Here is an 18109-nt window from a genome sequence, read left to right as displayed (position 1 = left end):
ATCCACAGACTGGCCCCCGGCAAACAGACTGGCCCCTGACATCCACAAACTGGCCCCCGGCATCCACAACCTGGCCCCCGACATCCACAGGCTGGCCCCCGGCAAACAGACTGGCCCCCGACATCCATAGACTGGCCCCCGACATGATCCACAGACTCACTGGCCCTCGTCATCCCGCGCGGAGACTTTGAAACAACTGTGGCGCCGTCCACTGCACTTCACACACACACTGGCAGCGGCGCCACAGCAATGCTCTCTATTGAAGACCAGCTTCTGGTCTTCTTAAAAATTTTCTCCGCCGGCCACGGACCTCTAGCGGCCAGCGGCAAAAAAACAGGAAATTCAATTTCCCGGGACAAACCGAATTTCCCGGGACAAAATTAATTTGGGACAAATGTCCTAATCCCGGAAATGTCCCGGGAAATTCGGGACAGTTGGCAACTATGCTATACGGTTTAGGAGATATTTACCCGAAGATAGCCCCCGCTGTCTACGGCACATTGCCCGTAGACAGCAGCGCGCAGGCGCACTGGGCAGGCCGCAGATCGCAGCGATATGCCGCAAGTGTCGGCTCCCGTGCGCATGCACGGGAGTGACGTCATCGCGGCTCCGCCGAATCACAGCGCCGGAGCCGCGAGACCCAGAAGTCGCTCCGGGATACATGGCAGCGGCGAAGAGGAAGACGGAGGACCGCTTCGGGGGCTTCGTTCTCAGGTAAGTTATTCATGAGCTAGTATGCTATGCATACTAGCTCATTATGCCTTTGCCTTACAGGGTGCGTTTTAAAAAAAAATATGTTGCCTTTACTTCCTCTTTAAGATGAGTGTTGAGGTGCCTTGTCCCTCCATATCACTGTATGAGGTGAGGACACAATGAAGGTGAGGTCCCTTGTCCCTCCATATCACTGTATGAAGTGAGGACACAATCAAGGTGAGTGGTGAGGTTCCTTGTCCCCCCCATATCACCATATGAGGAGAGGACACAACGAAGGTGAGTGATGAGGCTCCTTGCCCCTCCATATCACCATATGATGTGAGTGGTGTGACTGAGGCTCCTTGTCCCCCCATATCCCCATATATGAGGACACAATGAAGCCATCACACTACACCCAGCTCTGCAGTACTGAGCAAGCACTGAGCCCAGGCGTCTGCAGCGTTTCCATGGGACCTGGTCCCGCCCCACCCCCGTCGCGCTGATTGGCCAGATTCTCCTGCAGGACAAAACTCGGCGTCAATCACACCGCGGGAACTTCAAGTTCTCCTCCCGCCAATCAGCGCGCGGGGAGCGCCGGGACGTGACGTCACAGGAAAGGAGGGCGGGATTGGTTGCCGGAAGCGAAGGCACCGGCGGGGAAATGGCGCCGAGCTCGAAATCGGACCGGGGCGCGAGCCGGAAATGGGGACCCCGGGACCACGTGATCCGACAGCTGGACCGGGTGAAGGTACCGGGAGGGGCGGGTCCGGGGGTGAGAAGGGGGGCTGAGAGGTGTTATGACTGAGGAGGGAGGATTACAGAGAGCGGGGGTGGGGGAGGGACAATAATAGACCATGAGGGGGAGGAGGAGGACAGAGATGAATAAAGAGGGGGGATGGGCTGGAGTGTAATAAGGAGAGGGGGAGGGGCTGAAGCGTAATAAAGGAAAGGGACAGTGTGTAATAGGAAGGGGGAGGGGCTGGACTGTAATATAGGATAGGAAGCTGGAGTGTAATAAAGAGAAGGGGGTGGTGTGTAATAAGGAAAGGGGAGGGCTGGAGTTTAATAAAGGGGAGGGAGCAGGTTGTAATAAGGGGGGATGTGCTAGTATAGGAAGAGAAGAGGCTGGAGTGTATTAAGTAGAGGGGCCAGAGCATAATAAGGAGGGGCCAGAGCATAATAAAGGGGAGGGATGGAGCGTATAAAGAGGGAGGACTGGAGTGCAATAAGGGAAGGGGGAGGGGTTGTGTGTAATAAATGGAATAGAGTGTAATACAGAGAGGGAGGAGTTTAGTGTAATAAGGGGAGTGGTCAGAGCATAAGGAGGAGTGGGAATGTAGCGTAATAAGGAGAGGGGGGGGGTCTAGCATGTAATAAGAAGAGGGTCCGGCGTGTAATAAGGAGAGGGGGGGAGGGTCCGGCGTGTAATAAGGAGAGGGGGGGAGGGTCCGGCGTGTAATAAGGAGAGGGGGGGGGGGTCCGGCGTGTAATAAGGAGAGGGGGGGAGGGTCCAGCGTGTAATAAGGAGAGGGGGGAGGGTCCAGCGTGTAATAAGGAGAGGGGGAGGGTCCAGCGTGTAATAAGGAGAGGGGGGGAGGGTCCAGCATGTAATAAGGAGAGGGTCCGGCGTGTAATAAGGAGAGGGGGGGAGGGTCCAGCGTGTAATAAGGAGAGGGGGGAGGGTCCAGCGTGTAATAAGGAGAGGGGGGGAAGGTCCAGCGTGTAATAAGGAGAGGGGGGGAGGGTCCAGCATGTAATAAGGAGAGGGTCCGGCGTGTAATAAGGAGAGGGGGGGAGGGTCCAGCATGTAATGGGGAGAGGGTCCAGCATGTAATCAGGAGAGGGTCCAGCGTGTAATAAGGAGAGGGGGGGAGGGTCCAGCGTGTAACCAGGAGAGGGGGGGAGGGTCCAGTGTGTAATAAGGAGAGGGTCCCGCGTGTAATGCAGAGGGTCCAGCGTGTAATAAGGAGAGGGGGGGAGGGTCCAGCATGTAATGGGGAGAGGGTCCAGCATGTAATGGGGAGAGGGTCCAGCGTGCAATAAGGAGAGGGTCCAGCGTGCAATAAGGAGAGGGTCCAGCGTGTAATAAGGAGAGGGGGGGGAGGGTCCAGCGTGTAATAAGGAGAGGGGGGGGGAGGGTCCAGCGTGTAATAAGGAGAGGGGGGGGGAGGGTCCAGCGTGTAATAAGGAGAGGGGGGGGGAGGGTCCAGCGTGTAATAAGGAGAGGGGGGGGGAGGGTCCAGCGTGTAATAAGGAGAGGGGGGGGGAGGGTCCAGCGTGTAATAAGGAGAGGGGGGGGGAGGGTCCAGCGTGTAATAAGGAGAGGGGGGGGGAGGGTCCAGCGTGTAATAAGGAGAGGGGGGGGGGGAGGGTCCAGCGTGTAATAAGGAGAGGGGGGGGGGGGGGAGGGTCCAGCGTGTAATAAGGAGAGGGGGGGGAGGGTCCAGCGTGTAATAAGGAGAGGGGGGGGGAGGGTCCAGCGTGTAATAAGGAGAGGGGGGGGAGGGTCCAGCGTGTAATAAGGAGAGGGGGGGAGGGTCCAGCGTGTAATAAGGAGAGGGGGGGGGGAGGGTCCAGCGTGTAATAAGGAGAGGGGGGGGGGAGGGTCCAGCGTGTAATAAGGAGAGGGGGGGGAGGGTCCAGCGTGTAATAAGGAGAGGGGGGAGGGTCCAGCGTGTAATAAGGAGAGGGGGGGGAGGGTCCAGCGTGTAATAAGGAGAGGGGGGGGAGGGTCCAGCGTGTAATAAGGAGAGGGGGGGAGGGTCCAGCGTGTAATAAGGAGAGGGGGGGGAGGGTCCAGCGTGTAATAAGGAGAGGGGGGGGAGGGTCCAGCGTGTAATAAGGAGAGGGGGGAGGGTCCGGCGTGTAATAAGGAGAGGGGGGGAGGGTCCAGCATGTAATGGGGAGAGGGTCCAGCGTGCAATAAGGAGAGGGTCCAGCATGTAATCAGGAGAGGGTCCAGCGTGTAATAAGGAGAGGGGGGGGAGGGTCCAGCATGTAATCAGGAGAGGGGGGGAGGGTCCAGCGTGTAATCAGGAGAGGGGGGAGGGTCCAGCGTGTAATCAGGAGAGGGGGGGAGGGTCCAGTGTGTAATAAGGAGAGGGTCCCGCGTGTAATGCAGAGGGTCCAGCGTGTAATAAGGAGAAGGGGGAGGGTCCAGCGTGTAATAAGGAGAGGGGGGAGGGTCCAGCATGTAATAAGGAGAGGGGGGAGGGTCCAGCGTGTAATAAGGATAGGGGGGGAGGGTCCAGCATGTAATGGGGAGAGGGTCCAGCGTGTAATCAGGAGAGGGAGGGAGGGTCCAGCGTGTAATAAGGAGAGGGTCCAGCGTGTAATAAGGAGAGGGGGGGAGGGTCCAGCGTGTAATAAGGAGAGGGGGGGAGGGTCCAGCGTGTAATAAGGAGAGGGGGGGGGAGGGTCCAGCGTGTAATAAGGAGAGGGGGGGGAGGGTCCAGCGTGTAATAAGGAGAGGGGGGGGGAGGGTCCAGCGTGTAATAAGGAGAGGGGGGGAGGGTCCAGCGTGTAATAAGGAGAGGGGGGGAGGGTCCAGCGTGTAATAAGGAGAGGGTCCAGCGTGTAATAAGGAGAGGGGGGGAGGGTCCAGCGTGTAATAAGGAGAGGGGGGGAGGGTCCAGCGTGTAATAAGGAGAGGGGGGGGGGAGGGTCCAGCGTGTAATAAGGAGAGGGGGGGGAGGGTCCAGCGTGTAATAAGGAGAGGGGGGGGAGGGTCCAGCGTGTAATAAGGAGAGGGGGGGGAGGGTCCAGCGTGTAATAAGGAGAGGGGGGGGAGGGTCCAGCGTGTAATAAGGAGAGGGGGGGGAGGGTCCAGCGTGTAATAAGGAGAGGGGGGGGAGGGTCCAGCGTGTAATAAGGAGAGGGGGGGGAGGGTCCAGCGTGTAATAAGGAGAGGGGGGGAGGGTCCAGCGTGTAATAAGGAGAGGGGGGGGAGGGTCCAGCGTGTAATAAGGAGAGGGGGGGGAGGGTCCAGCGTGTAATAAGGAGAGGGGGGGGAGGGTCCAGCGTGTAATAAGGAGAGGGGGGGGAGGGTCCAGCGTGTAATAAGGAGAGGGGGGGGAGGGTCCAGCGTGTAATAAGGAGAGGGGGGGGAGGGTCCAGCGTGTAATAAGGAGAGGGGGGGGAGGGTCCAGCGTGTAATAAGGAGAGGGGGGGGAGGGTCCAGCGTGTAATAAGGAGAGGGTCCAGCGTGTAATAAGGAGAGGGGGGGAGGGTCCAGCGTGTGATAAGGGGAGGGTCCAGCGTGTGATAAGGGGAAGGGGAGGGTCCAGCGTGTAATAAGTAGAGTTGAATGGGGCTGGATATTATTGTGATATTCGGTATTATGCCCACTAGGTGGAGCTGAGGAGTGCAGGAAATACAAATGTGATGTAACAAGGAATACAATGTAACAATTGTAGAGGATTGGGGAATATGGGGCGTATTCCTGGGCTCCTCCCTCCAGTCGGTGTTTTGGAATGTAGGATTATAATATAGAAGATGGGGTGTGAGGAGGGTCCGGTGATCGGAGTTGTCCATACACACACACTGGGTGGAGGAATGTCTGTGACCCCTCAGTGTGTGGATATCAGATCCATGGACTCTTCTTTTCTCCCTCCTCCTCCGGGGTGTCTGTAGTAGAAGTCTCATCCTTGCAGTGGCCATAAGACCCCTTTCACACTGAGGGCATTTTGCAGGCGCTATAGCATTAAAAACAGCTGCTCCGTTGTCTGCAGTGTGGCAGCCTGAGGGCTTTCACAGTGGAGCAGAGCGCTGGCAGGACATCAGGAAAAGTCCTGCCAGCATCTTCTTTGGAGCGGTGTGTTTACCGCTCCTCCACTGCTGCTCCCCATTGAACTCAATGGATCAGTGTGGCTATACCGCCTGCAAAACGCCACTATTGTGGGCAGTTTTAACCCTTTCTTGGCCACTAGCTGGGATTAAAAGCGCCCTGCTAGCATCCAGAATGCGCCGCACATCCGACTGTAAAACGCTGCTAATAATAGCGGCGGTGTACCGCCGACGCTATGGGCGGCACAGTGTGAAAGGGGGTCTAAATATTGGTTTTATTTCCTGTATGTGATCCTGGAATAAGGAAAGCTTTCTCTCTTCCTCAGATCACAGGTCAGCTCTCCCCTCGTCTGTTCCGGAAGCTTCCACCCCGCCTCTGCGTCTCTCTGCGCAATATTGTGGATGAGGAGTTCCTACAAAAAGGGTAAATATCGCATCCTTTCCACCCACCGCCTGGGAGAGTGCCGCTTGGTTTACGCACCAACTGATCCCTACCTTAAATAGATTGAGTGTTGTCACTGGATCCTCTTTCCTCCAGGGTGAGGTTTTTACTACAGTCATACAAAACTTAATGACCCAGTTATTTACTGACTTTGAACACAGAGGCCAGAATCACTAACCCACGCCTTCTCAAGCAAATTCAAAGCAAAATAAATGTATCTGATTTACCCGTGGCCCTGACTGCTTTTGAAGAATTAGCCACAGAAACTAAGCCTGGGTTTACACTGTAGTGATGAGGGAACCAGCGCAATTCTAGTGCCGGTTCCCACATCACATTTCTCCCGCAGGCAGTTCACACTGCTTCCTGCGAACTAGGGGTGCAACGGATCGTCACTGATCCATGATCCGAACGGGTCAACTTGTTCGGATCGTCACACCCCGCGATCAGCGGAACGCTCTGCTGCCTCGGCCTTAGGAAAGGCCGCGGCTTCAGTCTAGCTCCGGAGAGGCGGCCATCTTGGTACACCCAGCGGCCATTTACAATGTGATCGCTCCGTCAAATGATGGAGCGATCACTTGTTAACAAACCGGCGTCATGACGCCGGTTCCTCTATCCCCTCTGTGTGCTGATCTGTACGGTGGAGGGGAGAGATCGGATGGCAGCAGCGCTGTGGGCTGGATCTGTAGTGCCCACAGCGCTGCTCTGTGACAATTACAGTCACATCCATCCATACTCAGCCATCCCGCAATACTCTGGCAATATTACAGTGGGGGGAGATGTCCATTACAATGGGGGAAATGACGTGGATATTACAGTGGGGACTATATGGTGGTGGAATTTTCACAGGTTTTTGCAAATTCAATTATTTGCTGATCCTAAAAAATTATTAGATCCATGACTGATCTAAGGAACGATCCGGTCCGTGAATTTTTTGATCCGTTGCACCCCTACTGCGAACCGCTGCGGTTCACAGATCGCAGTGCGAACCCAGATTTGTCACTGAGTCCCTGCAACTTTTTTGTGTAAATCCAATGCAATTCCAGCCATACAACTGTATGGCTGAACTGGCATTGTACAGACATCGCATGTGATTGGCACAGCATTTGGCATATGTGTGAACCCAGGCTAAAACTGGAGAGTACAGACTCTGATACAGCTCTGCATGGTAGCCAAATTTACACAATGTGCGATGACAGATGTTTTACTAAATGGAAAAATGTCTGGCACTGCGGGGACACGCCAGAAACAATTGTTTCCTATGTGTCCCATTCACACTGCAATGCAGCCTAGTGCTGCACTAAAATGCAGACGTGCTGCATTTTATCGCAGCACACCAGCCTGAATAGCACTGCTCTGCCGGACAATGCAGTTAATGAAGTGTACGTTTTTGTAAACACAAAAAAATCCATCATTCTTGCCACTCTGCATTGCAGTGTGAATTGGTGCTTAAATTTGACACAAAAAAAACTGGAAGCTGATTGGTTACAATGCAGAGCTGCACCAGATTTTGCATTCTCCAGTTTTAGTAAATCTTAGTCTGACTCTCATCGCTCAAGCCCCTGACTAATAAGATTGCTTTTCCAAAAGTCTTCTGCTGTTACTCCCAAAGTAACAAAATCCGATTTGACTTTTGTTATAGTGTGCACCACTCAGACACTGGAGGATTATCCTTTTGCTTCTAGCTGTACTGTTTCTAGTCTTCAAAGTCTTCTTGCACCTGCTTTTTTTTTTTTTTTCCTATTTTTATTTAATTTTTTTCCTTTATGAAGATTGGGCTTGCCTTGATAAGTTGCTTACTTCCTCAAAAGCGGTTGTTAGCATTGTATCCCTTTTGTGAGGCTTTTGTTCAGAGGTGGTCTCGCTGAACCTGGTTGTGTCTCACCTTAGTACTGTGCTTGCTCTAAAGGTAAGAGTATACATCTGTCTTTCAGCACCCAACATGCAGTTGGAAGCTCTTTCCTGTGCTGTTTTCACAGATGGATCCTGCTCTACACCTGATTCAGGCTGCTTTACATTGTTATATCCTGTCGGACTGGTCAAAACCCCATAAAGCGGAACTTCACCCAAAAGGGGAGGTTCCACTTGTTTGCATTCCTCTCTCCGCTCCCACATTTGGCACTTCAGGGGGAACAGGTACCTGGTATTAGTTACCTGCTCCTACTTCAGGTCAGATTACCAAAGTGATCTGTTTGGAAGTTCGCCCCCCCCCCCCCCCGCTGCCCTCTGGCACATGTCCCAGAAGACTGTGGGACCATTCAGAAAGTGGAGCATGGTTCACGCGTTTACAGTAGGAAACGGTCTGTGAAGCCGCAAAGCTTCACTGTTGGGTTCCCTTACTTAAAGTGGTTGTAAACCCTCCCCCACAACTTTGTCCCATGTAAATCAACATAAAAAACCCTAATGAACACTGCTTGTAGATATCTCCTTACTTGCTTAGTATTGTTGTAATCCTTTTTGTTCTGTAGAATGAAGTCACTGAGCATGCTCAGATGTCCCCTGATTTACGGCACACTCTCTATGTGCTTGTCTATCTGTTATCAGGACTTCCTATGGCACACCACTGAACTCCCAGGAGACTTCAGAATCATTCAGAGCTTCCTCCTACACGCCATGTGACCTCACATACAGTCTAAACTTGGCCATTACTGCAGTCTTATCAGCTGAAGCTGATAAGTCTGACAAAGGCAAACATTAGACAATCGGCACAAGTAAATACTATGAAATAAACAAGTAAGCTATGAACAGGAAAGCAGGGTTGCCATAGAAACGTTGGATTGAGAAGGAGGCTTGGTTAACAGTACAGGAAGTGCTCAATGTAAGGGCGGAAATGCACTTCACTGTGGACTCAGAAAACAATACTTAAGATGGTGCTGCCAAACCCCTGGAAACAAGTTTTTTTTTGAAAGTTTCTTTAAACAGTAAGTAATATGCGATTTGGGCTGGATTACAGTGGCTATAGTTTGATAATTACTTATTATAATGGACTAAATGAAAAGAAACATCAGAGTAGGAGAGTTTACTCTTCCTCTTTAAGATGCCGTCTGCAACCAAAGCCAATTAAAGAATCTGCTCGGGTGAGCTCATTGCTGGATCCCTGGATAGGTAAGTGTCCTTGTATTAAAATTGATATTAATTTTGTGGGGGGGGGGGAGGGAATCCTGGAGCTCCTCTTTAAAGTGGTTGTAAACCCTGCGCAACCACTTTTCCCTACAGGTAAGCCTATAATGAACCTTGCCTGTAGGTACTGGAAATATCTCCTAAAACTGTACGGTTTAGGAGATATTCACCATATACATCTGCGCAGACGTCATCAGCCCATGCGCACTGAAGAAAGGGTACGGTCGTGACATTTCTGTAGTGCCTGTGCCATAACTGGCGGCTCCCGTGCAGAAGTGATGTCGTGACTCAGAGCTGGAGTCCACGGCTCCGGAAGGAAGAGGGTTTGAAGATGGACGCAACCACACAGCGGGGATGGGGGTGACCTCGTAGGATTCTGCAGGTAAGTGGCACATAATGGGCTAGTATGCGATGCATACTAGCCCATTATGCTTTTTTGTGCAGGGAACAAAGGGGAAATAAAACCCATCAGGGTTTACTTCCTCTTTAAGATTTCTAGCCAGTGCTGCGGTTGTTCCCTTGTTTTTGTACTCGTGGAGCAGATGGCTGCAACCTTTTAATTTTGGCTGTGATGGTTTTCTGGGAGCCTTCCATCTCCTCTCACATGAAGTGCCTCAATGTGGATGCATATGTATAAGGTACATTGGCTAAAGTACTGGTTTGCAGAACCTTACTGATGGCAAGATCATCCATCTTCCACAGCGCAAATAGCCTGAGTGCTAGACTACAAAGTCGTCTCCCTCTCTGACTGTCAAGAAACATTTGGTTCTTTGGTTTCTCCACTCCCTCAACTTCCACATCAAGGATACTTTGTTCACCATCTCCCCACAAAGTTTGGCATTCCATATTTGCCAAATCCTCACAAGCCCCCCCCCCCTTATAGAAGTGCACCCCCAGAAATGGAACTTCCGCTGATCCGGTAACCCCCCCCCCCTCCGGTGTCACATTTGGCAACTTCTGGCGAAAGATCACTGCAGTATCAGCAGCAATCTACGCCATGTCAGGCCCCTCCTCCTTTCCCTCTGCTGTCTTCTGGGAGGCACACAGGTCCCAGAAGACAGCAGGGACTACAAATACCTTATCTTATAGTTTATCAGTCTGTTAATTGTTTTCCAATTATCACTGGAGTTAGGTTTTTTATTTATGAATGCCTAATTTGATTAAATGTTTTTTGTTTTTTTGTTTTAAAACACAAAAATGTTTGTATGATACTTTATGTTCTTCCGTATGTATAATTTGCCAAGATGATTCAATAAAAAAAAAGACCTTCCCATCATAAAAACTTACAACAAAATGCTAATCATACTTGCTGCATTTATATTCCTACAGCAGCAGGTATCTCCCTTTTCCGTAATTCCTCCTCTGCAGGGCTCCGGCCCTCCATACATTATCTGTTCTTCCATTTGACTTGTATGTGTTTTCTGTCCCTGCAGACACATCTTCCTGGGTTTTTCCAAGTGTGGCCGCTTTGTGTTGTCATATACCAGTGATGTCCTGGACGATGACTTCTCCTTCTACTCCTATCACCTGTACTGGTGGCATTTCCAGGGGCACAGCAAACTTCGTCTGGTAAGAGCCATTTCATGTTAAGACTTTTTACTAACAGACACCAACATCTGACCTAATCTGTTACAGCTGTGCAGAAATTCACAAATTGTGGCTGCCAAAAAAATGTTTTGAGGCCAACGGTTCACTACAGATAGTCGACAAGATGGGAGCATTAAGGTTCATAAATGATCTCATATTGCACATATACAGCTATGAGGCTCAAGGCACAAGAAGTGCCTTTTAGGGCAGGGGTCCTCAACCCCTGGCTTGCGGACCAGTGCCCGTCTATGCCTTTCTTGAAGCAAGGCCGCACTGAAGGAGGTGGGCAAGCCGAGACCAGAGCATCATTGCTTGTGTCACCACACACCTGATTCTCAACACTCATAGGAGCGGGACCCTGTGACTAGCTGCGTATGTGCTGGTTTCCCACTCTGGCCGGATTCCTTGCAAGTTCGTAGCACTGGGGGGAGGCTTTAGTATTTGTCAGGTCTTTCACTGCACAAAAACACTTACAAAGTGACAAGCCGCATTTAGTGGCTATAGTAGCAGGCTACAGAGATAAGCTGTAGTGAGTTGGAGTATTTAAAGAGGCGTTTCCCCTAAAAAAAAAAAAAAAAAACCTGCAGCTGCTGACTTTTAATAATCGGACACTTACCTGTCCGATTTACCAGGGTCCAGCGATGCGGGGGGAACGAAGCCCCGCTTGTCGTCTTCCCCCCCCTCCTCCTCTCGGCAGCGCCGGCATTGCAACTGTGGGCACCCGGCTGTGGCTTCACAGCCGGGCACCCACTGTGCATGCGTGAGCGGCGCCGTGATTGGCCGCGCAGTCATCTGGGACCTGTCGCGTGTCCCAGATGACTGATGGGAGGGAGGGGCCGGAGCTGAGCCCTTTCTGTGCCGAGGGGAAGTGACGTCAGGAGCCCAGGCACTGAAGGAGGCAGATTACGAGGGACCCTCTAGCAACAGACATTCAGAGCTGAGTTACATTTTTTTTTTTTCCAAATGTTTTTTTATTTAAATTGTTTTTTTTTTTTACGAATTTTAAGCATATAATTTCATTTATTTATTTATTTTTGTGGGTGGAACACCACTTTAAGCATATACTAAAATGTAATAGTAGAAATAATGTGTTTCAATCATCCAAACACCATACCATGGTGTTTTGGATGATTGAAGCGCTAACACCCACCCCTCCAACCGCCAAACACCAATCCCTCCCACCCAGTCCTTGCCAAAATTTGCTTCCACAAAAGCGGTCCCTGGTGCCAAAAAAAGTTGGGCTGCTCTTTTCAGGTACTACTTGTGTACAATTAAGACTTCTGTTTCCTATAACATCTGTAAGCTCAAACGAGCAGGGCCCTCTGATCCTGTATTGTAACTACTGTCTGCTCCTATGTTGTAAAGCACTGCGCAAACTGTTGGCACTATATAAATCCTGTATAATAATAATAATCACAAATCTGGACTTTTTGACTTCAGGTCCACTTTAATTTTAACCCTTCACTTCTCTACAGAAAGGGCTAGTGGGAGTATTGTTTGATACCTTTTATAGCCATTAAAGAGGTTGAGCAAAGCTAAATAAATTTTTGCTGCCTTACTACTTGGACAGCGACTGCAGGTCATCAACACTAGCAGGAACTGAGATTTAAGCCTAATACATGGGCCGCGGGTCATTCGGCCCATGTGTACGAGGTTTAAAACACTAACCTCTGGTTCCATTGGTAAGATCAGAGAGCAGGGTTTGCATACTTTTGCCCTGGAATCTTACACAAAGGAATTTGAAATGTGTTGAAATTCTTGTATTACCTGTAAGTTTGCAGCGCCTACTTATCCTGACAGGGATCCTGATTTGCCTTTTTTGAGTATCTGCAAACCATGTGGAATTTCCTTCTTAAGTGAAATATTTGTGGCCAGTACAAGTCACTGTCAGACTGCTCTTCAATGCACCCCTTTTAATTGTCCAGCAGAACAGCCCACTAAATCTTTAGTTGAGAGCATCACTGGACACGTTCTAACACAGACACAGAACGTGGGAGCGTGCCAGATCCACAGATCGGGACCCTAGACCAGGGACTGACTTTCCCCCTATTTCATTAAATATTACGTGTGTGTGTGTGTGTTTTTTTTTTTAATGGTTGAACTGGATGGACTTGTCTTTTTTTTGACCTGACTAACTATGTAACTATCTGACATGAAAATGGTAGACTCCAATAAACATGGTGCCACCAAAGGCAACGTCTATATGGCTTTTGACTCTCAATTGCTTTTGGCACTTGCAAGTTTTTTTGTTTTTGTTTTTTTTAAGCGGAGTTCCGCCGGGGAAAAAAAGAAAAGTCAGCAGCTACAAATACTTCAGCTGCTGACTTTTAAAATATGGACACTTACCTGTCCAGGGTGCCCACGATGTCCTCACCTGAAGCCGGCCCATCCCTTGACTCCGGGTGGAGGCATCGGTATCTTCAGTAAGGGAATCGGGAAGTGAAGCCTTGCGGCTTCACTGCCTGTTTCCCTACTCCCAATGCCCGAGTCACGCTGCACGTTCTGATTAGTCCCTGCTCTCTTCTGGGACCTGTGTGTCTCCCAGAAGACAGCAGGGGGAAAGGAGGGTCCGGACATGGTGTAAATCACTGCGGCTACTGCATTCCCTACTGCATATGCACATTCTGAGTGGTCCCTGCTGTCTTCTGGGACCTGTGTGTCTCCTAGAAGACAGGAGGGACGGAGGAGGGGCTGTGACACCGGGGAGGGGGACCGGATCAGCGCAAATTCCATTTCTGGGTGGAACTCTGCTTTAAGTTTAAAAGCAGGCAAGTGTACACCTCTCTCATACATTCCATTTATTCATCAGACCTCAGAAAGTGCATCATCGGAAGACCCTTTTGTGGTAAAATAAAATTCAATGTATTTACAAAGGTACACAGCTGTAAGCATATAATCAGTTCAGTCCCAATGCTTGAGCGGTGCCCATCTGCAGGGGCATAGCTTACCTGTATCAAAGGGCAATGCCCTCTTCATACAGCTCTGGATGGGAGAATAGTTAATTAAAATTGCAGCAATAAAACAAAGGTTGACACTTGAGTTGTGTGGTGTTTTCTTTAATCCCTACTGAGGGAAGTGAAGATATAAACACATTTTACATGTGGTCACAGTCTGATAGAGCAAGAGTTTAAGAAGGGAAGAGGGCTAGTAAAAAGAGGTTGGGAGATGGATAGGGTACAGGGAAGTTGGTAGGGTGAGGGGGCAGAGTGGGTAAAGGAAGAGGGTGTATCAGGAGTGAGTCTGTAAGTGTACACAGATCTGGAAGTGATTTTCTTTAGGAGGAGGTGAGGCAGCGGTTGTATGGGAGCCAGCGGTGCCAAGGGAATCACGGTTCCGTACTTGGCCCCTCAGAGAATAAAAGAAAAATGATAATTGTACCTGTGGTCCAGCCATGTGCATGAGTAAATGAAGTCAGTCCAAGTGGACCACATATTATGAAATTTCTCCTCTTTATTATGAGTAGCAATAAAGTCTCCCATTTGTGAACTTTTATTAATTTTCAAAAACCATAAGGACAGAGAGGGGTTAATGGTTTATCAAAATGAAAGTTCCGAAAATGTAGGATGCACTTGGCCGAAAATCGAAAGGGACAGTTTATTTATTTTTTTAGTTTAGAATTTAACTCGCAAGTCATGGGGGGGGGGGGGCTGGTTTTGCATGGAACTCTGTGGAACAAAGCATGCTATTAGCGGCTGATAACCCTAAATGTATTTATTTGGCAGATCATTTTCGATTGTCGATTATATATCGGTGCATTCCTAATTTTAGAGAGGTTTTAACTCGGGGCTTTCCCCAGCATGCCGACATGCATCCAACCTGTACTTTACCTGTGCAAGGCAAACAAACTGGTTCTTAATACCTCCTCCCACCCAGTTCGGCTGTTGGAAGTAGGGAAAGAAAGCACTGTGTAATCTCCGAGTGACATACTTGGCTATAGAGATATACAGTGCTTTGAAAAAGTATTCATACCCCTTCAGATTTTGTCATGTTACAACTAAAAACATGTATTTTGTTTGGATTTTATGTGATGGACCAACACAAAGCGGCACATAATTGTGAAGTGGAAGTGAAATTCTAAATGGTTTTCAAAATGTTTTACAAATATCTGAAAAGTGTGGCGTGCATTTGTATTCGGCCCCCTTTACTCCGATATACAGTATCTCTAAAATCTAGTGGAACCAATTGTCTTCAGAAGTCACCCAATTAGTAAATCAAGTCTTCCTGGGTGTAATTTAATCTCTGTATAAATACAGCTGTTCTGTGAAGCCCTCAGAGGTTTGTTAAAGAACCTTAGTAAACAAACAGCATCATGAAGGCCAAGAGCACACCAGACAGGTCAGGGATGAAGTTGTGGAGAAGTTTAAAGCAGGGTTAGGTTATAAAAACAATATCCCAATCTTTGAACATCTCACAGAGCACTGTTCAATCCATCATCTGACAATGGAAAGAATATGGCACAATGGCAAACCTACCAAGACATGACCGTCCACCTAACGTGACAGGCCGGGCAAGGAGAGCATTAATCAGAGAAGTAGCCAAGGGACCCATGGTAACTCTGGAGGATATGCAGAGATCCACAGCTCAGGTGGGAGAATCTGTCCACAGGACAACTATTAGTCGTGCACTCCACAAATCTGGCATTTAAGGGTGTGTGGCAAGAAGAAAGCCATAAGAAGTCTCGTTTTGCAAGAAGCCATGTGGGGGACACGGCAAACATGTGAAAGAGGGTGCTCTGGTCAGATGTGACCCAAATTGAACTTTTTGACATAAAAGGAAAATACTGCATGTGGCAGAAATTAACACTGCACATCACCCTGAAAACACCATCCCCACTGTGAAACATGGTGGTGGCAGCATGATGTTGTGGGGATACTTTTCTTCAGCAGGGACAAAGAAGCTGGTCAGAGTTGGTGGCAAGATGGGTGGAGCCAAATACAGGGCACTCTTAGAAGAAAACCTGTTGGTCTGCGGTACACTTGAGACTGGGGGTTCACCTTCCGGCAGAACGACCCTAAATATACAGCCAGAGCTACAATGGAATGGTTAAAATCAGGGCTCTCCAAACTGCGGCCTGAGGGCCAGATGTGGCCCTTTCCTAGTTTTTATCTGGCCCTTGGGGGACAGTTCCTTCCACTGATATGAGGCACTATTCCTCCCACTGACACCAACAAGGGGGAGGGGCTATTTCTTCCAGTGATAGGAGCACTACTCCTTGCCACCAATCCAGAGGCAATATTCTCACTGATGCTGAGGCCCAGGACAGTTTCGGCCCCCAATGGCCACAAGTCTAGCTCTCAAGTCTGAAGGATAATAAACTGGCCCTTTTTGTTTGCAAAGTTTGAAGCCCCCGGTTTTAAATCAAAGCGTATTCATGTGTTTAGAATGCCCCGGTCAAAGTCCAGACCTAAATCCAATTGAGAATCTGTGGCAAGACTTGAAAATTAAAGTTGCCAGACGCTCTCCATCCAATCTGACAGAGCTTGAGCTATTTTTTAAAGAAGAATGGGCAAACGTTTCACTGTAGATGTGCAAAGCTGGTAGAGAAATCCCGAAAAAGACTTGCAGCTGTAATTGCAGCGAAAGGCGGTTCTACAAAATATTGACTCGCACTTTTCATATATTTTATTTGTAAAACATTTTGAAAATTGTTTGATTTTCCTTCCACTTCACAATTATGTGCCACTTTTTGTGTTGATCTATCGCCTAAAATCCCCCAAAAAATGCTTTTAAATTTCTTTATCGTATGTCGTGGGACACAGAGCCTTAAGTAATTAATGGGTTATAGGCCACCTTCAGGTGATGGACACTGGTAAACCCAGTCAAAGGAAGTTTACTTCCCAATATAACCCCTCTTCTTTCCAGGGACACATCAGTTTTTTCACCAATGTCTAAGGTGTTATTTACGATTGAAGAAATGCTCTGAGGAGCTCCAGGAGGGATCCCTGCTGGATATATATTCCTCCATGATAATAAGCCAGATCCATCCAAAATTCCACTGAGGCCTAAGATGGATGGTACCTGGGACCTAGTATCCAAAGCACAAGGTTTTGCTTGTAACGCCTCTTTGTAGGGCTGGAACCCAGGGCTTAGGTCTTGTTACATTACCTAAAGCTTCCTGATGGGGTGCTTGTACATGGCCTAAGGCAGTTGGAACCCCATTTTTGGGACCCAGTCCTTGAAGGTTTGCTAAATGCAGCCCGCCGTAATGGGTGAAGGTTGGATTTTCTGTTAATTCAGCAAAATCCTGCTGTGAGGATAAGGGAAGAAACTTGGGTATTAAAAACCTCTATGTATGTCATGCCTTAAAATCCCCACTAGATGGAGTCTCTGCACATACCTTATTCTGCTCTGTTGTCTTCACTGTTGGCTCAGTCCGTGTCTGGCTGCACAGTGTGTGGAGGGAGATTTGCAAGGTAAAAAATGTCTTATTCTCCCCCTGACGAATGTCCACGAGGACGCACACCAGGCTAAAAGCAGATAAATACAGCTGTGTCAGCCTCCCCCTCTGCTGATGAGGAGGAAACGAGCTACCTGCACGCAGGGACACGTATCGGTTGCAAAAACTGGCATTCCTGATACAGGAACAACACCTTTTTCCTAGCACTAGGCTGAACTTTATTTCGGCTTTTAAAGTCATGACTGTTTTCAGCGATTTAATGCAAATTGTATAATGCTCGTTCCTCCTCCCTCCAGGGTCTGGAAGAAAGATTAGCGGCTTTAATCGCATCCTCCATTCAAATGGATAGGAAGTGTACTAGGTCCCCTTCCCCCACTTCAGCTTTGCAAAGGGAACAGTGGGCACATGATGAGGTGTTACCCTCAATCGATCAGGAAGAAAAGCAAACTGACGATTCCTCTGCAGAAGAAACAGTAGATGAACCTTTTTCAGCGTCTCAATCTGAGAAATTGCTAAAACAATCTTGCAGAAATGGTTTGTTTTACTTTCATGCTGCTTCTAACAGAGTCTCATGAAAACTCTCCCTCTTCCTTAGGTTCTTTAAAACCTTCCCATCCTTTGCGTTGTTTCCAGTTAGGGGTGCACCGAATGGTTTTTTTGGTGCCGAAACCGAAAATGAAAAATACACTAGGCCGAAAACCGAAATCGATACCCAAACTGACCAATACTGAAAATGATGGTCAGAGATTGGGGACGTGGTACAGGAGATGGTAAGAGACTGGGGACAGGAGATGCAGCCTAACCAGTGCCCGGCAGCCTACCAGTGCCCATCATTTGCAGCCTGCCTGGGCCTCACCAGTGCCCAGCAGCCTACCGGTGCATACCTCCCAACTTTTGAAGGTGAGAATGAGGGACATTTAGGGGGGAGATTGACCTGTAGCAAGCGTAGTGCACTGTGGCAAAAAGTGGGTGTGGTAGCATAGTAAACTGTGTTGTCTGTAAACAGTTTATTATGTTACAGTTAGGATTGGACAGAGTACATGATTTGTACAGATAACTTGCTCTGTCATTTCAGGCAGGGAAGCCTT

At 49.1% G+C, this 18109-nt stretch overlaps 1 protein-coding gene across 1 annotated transcript in view; it reads left to right on the top strand.

The window, feature by feature from the left end:
* Positions 1-1283: 1283 nt before the first annotated feature.
* The window catches only part of DCAF15 (DDB1 and CUL4 associated factor 15), a 32617-nt gene continuing 15791 nt past the window's right edge, over positions 1284-18109 (top strand). Inside the window, exons 1-3 of the mRNA XM_077470447.1 lie at positions 1284-1441; positions 5805-5902; positions 10471-10606. Of these exons, the coding sequence (XP_077326573.1) occupies positions 1355-1441; positions 5805-5902; positions 10471-10606 (321 nt within the window). The 5' untranslated portion in view covers positions 1284-1354. The remainder of the gene's footprint in view (positions 1442-5804; positions 5903-10470; positions 10607-18109) is intronic.

This window comes from Lithobates pipiens, unplaced genomic scaffold (genome assembly GCF_037356315.1).
Source record: "Lithobates pipiens isolate NorthernLeopardFrog02 unplaced genomic scaffold, aLitPip1_a1.2 Scaffold_8, whole genome shotgun sequence".
NCBI classification, from domain to species: domain Eukaryota; kingdom Metazoa; phylum Chordata; class Amphibia; order Anura; family Ranidae; genus Lithobates; species Lithobates pipiens.
The sequence above is the reverse complement of the archived record's forward strand: the minus strand, read 5'-3'. Positions and strand labels throughout refer to the sequence as shown.